Here is a 1778-nt window from a genome sequence, read left to right on the forward strand (position 1 = left end):
GTGCCGTCAGAATGAGAGTCCAAACAGCTGATAAAAACATCACAATAATCCACAAGTACACTCTAAAAAATGCTGGGTTAAATATAGCGCTGGGTTAAAAAAAGGACAAACCCAGCTATTGGGTTGTTTTGACACAGTGGTTGGGTTGTTTTGAACCCAACCGCTGGGTCAAAACAACCCAATAGCTGGGTTTGTCCCTTTTTAACCCAGCATTTTTTTAGAGTTTAAATTAAACAAAAGCCTAGCCACAGAACAATAAAAAAATTACAAAAAAATCAAAAGTACAATATTTCAGCAGACTTTGTGTGAAGGAGTTGGTTTTCAAATCTGTTGTTGCCTCTGTTATATGCCTCTGGACTTGATGTGAGTAGGCCAAATAATTTTGTATGTTAACCTATGTGTCTGTTGGTTTTTCCTGCAGGTTTTGTGTGGGCGACAAGTTTTTCCTAAAAAACAACATGATTCTGTGTCAGATGGACTATGAGGAGGGGCAGCTCAACGGGAGCTTTGAGACACAAGTTCAATAGCCAATCAAACGACGGCAGCGACAGCTCTCGGTCCACACACACAAACACACGCTTATGTGCGATGGATGTTCTGCTGCACTCAGAGAGAAGAGTATCTGTCTGCTTGCCTGCAATACTTTTTACAGTAAAAGCCCTATTGGTCCCTGAGGACTCTATTGTAAATGTACTACTTTTTGGCCCTTCCTGTCCCCAACACTGAGCAGTTACACGTTTTGATGTACAGTTGTGCCTGCTTAGCTGAGCACTGTATTGCCTGTATGGTTTTTGTGATGTTTTTCTGTTTTGGTCTCCATCTTTTTCTTTCTTTCTCTCTCACACACACACACAACCACACACACACTTGCTCTATTTCTCTTTCTCTTGTTCTTCTAATGCTTCTCTGAGGGTATGTACAGTCTGTTTTCTGTATATATAAACTGGAACATTTATTTTATGAAACTGTAATGCAATTTTATTACCAGTGTGAATTAAAAAGATTCTTAAATGTTCATAGTTGAGTTTGTTTTCTCATCCCAAAGCCAAAGTTTGAAGAAGCTGGCCCATGTAACAACATATGTAATCATTGACCTCTCTTAAAATGGCTAAAGCTTCAAAAACATTTCAGACAACTACAAAGAAATAATAAATGATGACAATTTTATATACAGAATGACATAATGAAACAGCATATTTTAATTGCTGATGGACTAAGACAAGTTGTTTTCAGATTAATTAAATGCGGTCTTATTTCGAATAAAGCAAATGAATTCAAATTTGTTGTTGTTGTTGTCATAATAACATTGAGTACCACAAGATATCTGTGAGGTCTGCTCACACCGAGTGTCTGATTCGGAGTTTGTCCAACAATTTTCCTGTTTATTCAAACTCTCCCGTATTAATGAATTCTCATCCTTACTCTTGGTGATTCAAGTCTTGAGTTCATGTCTACAACTCTGTCAAAATATCACAAGGCCTCATAACTATTGTCTGGAGAAAAATAACAGCATGGTGTTTGTACGAAAAACAGAGCGCAATTTGTCGTGCCACCTTGAGTTTTTCAGTCTTTGTGGCACAGAGGCATTGTGAGAGTTAGACTGCTCTCTCAAAAGCGGTGCATTTACGAATGGCTTTCATGAACAAAAGAAGTGCAATTAAAGGATTGCGACTGAGGTGACACAATCTTCTGTCCCATTACTTTTGATTTTCATCTGTTGGTGGTAATTCTTGTTTCTATGAGTTCTGAACCGCAGGAGAGCTGCTTCATGGAGGATC

General features: G+C 38.4%; 1 protein-coding gene across 1 annotated transcript in view; it reads left to right on the forward strand.

Moving 5' to 3' along the window:
* LOC107754677 (rhombotin-1-like) overlaps nucleotides 1–982 on the forward strand; it is a 28344-nt gene extending 27362 nt beyond the window's left edge. The window contains exon 4 of the mRNA XM_016571222.1: nucleotides 422–982. Within this exon, the coding sequence (XP_016426708.1) occupies nucleotides 422–527 (106 nt within the window). The 3' untranslated portion in view covers nucleotides 528–982. The remainder of the gene's footprint in view (nucleotides 1–421) is intronic.
* Nucleotides 983–1778: the final 796 nt, after the last annotated feature.

Source organism: Sinocyclocheilus rhinocerous, unplaced genomic scaffold (genome assembly GCF_001515625.1).
Source record: "Sinocyclocheilus rhinocerous isolate Xijiao unplaced genomic scaffold, SAMN03320098_v1.1 scaffold742, whole genome shotgun sequence".
In the NCBI taxonomy this organism is placed as follows: Eukaryota; Metazoa; Chordata; class Actinopteri; order Cypriniformes; family Cyprinidae; genus Sinocyclocheilus; species Sinocyclocheilus rhinocerous.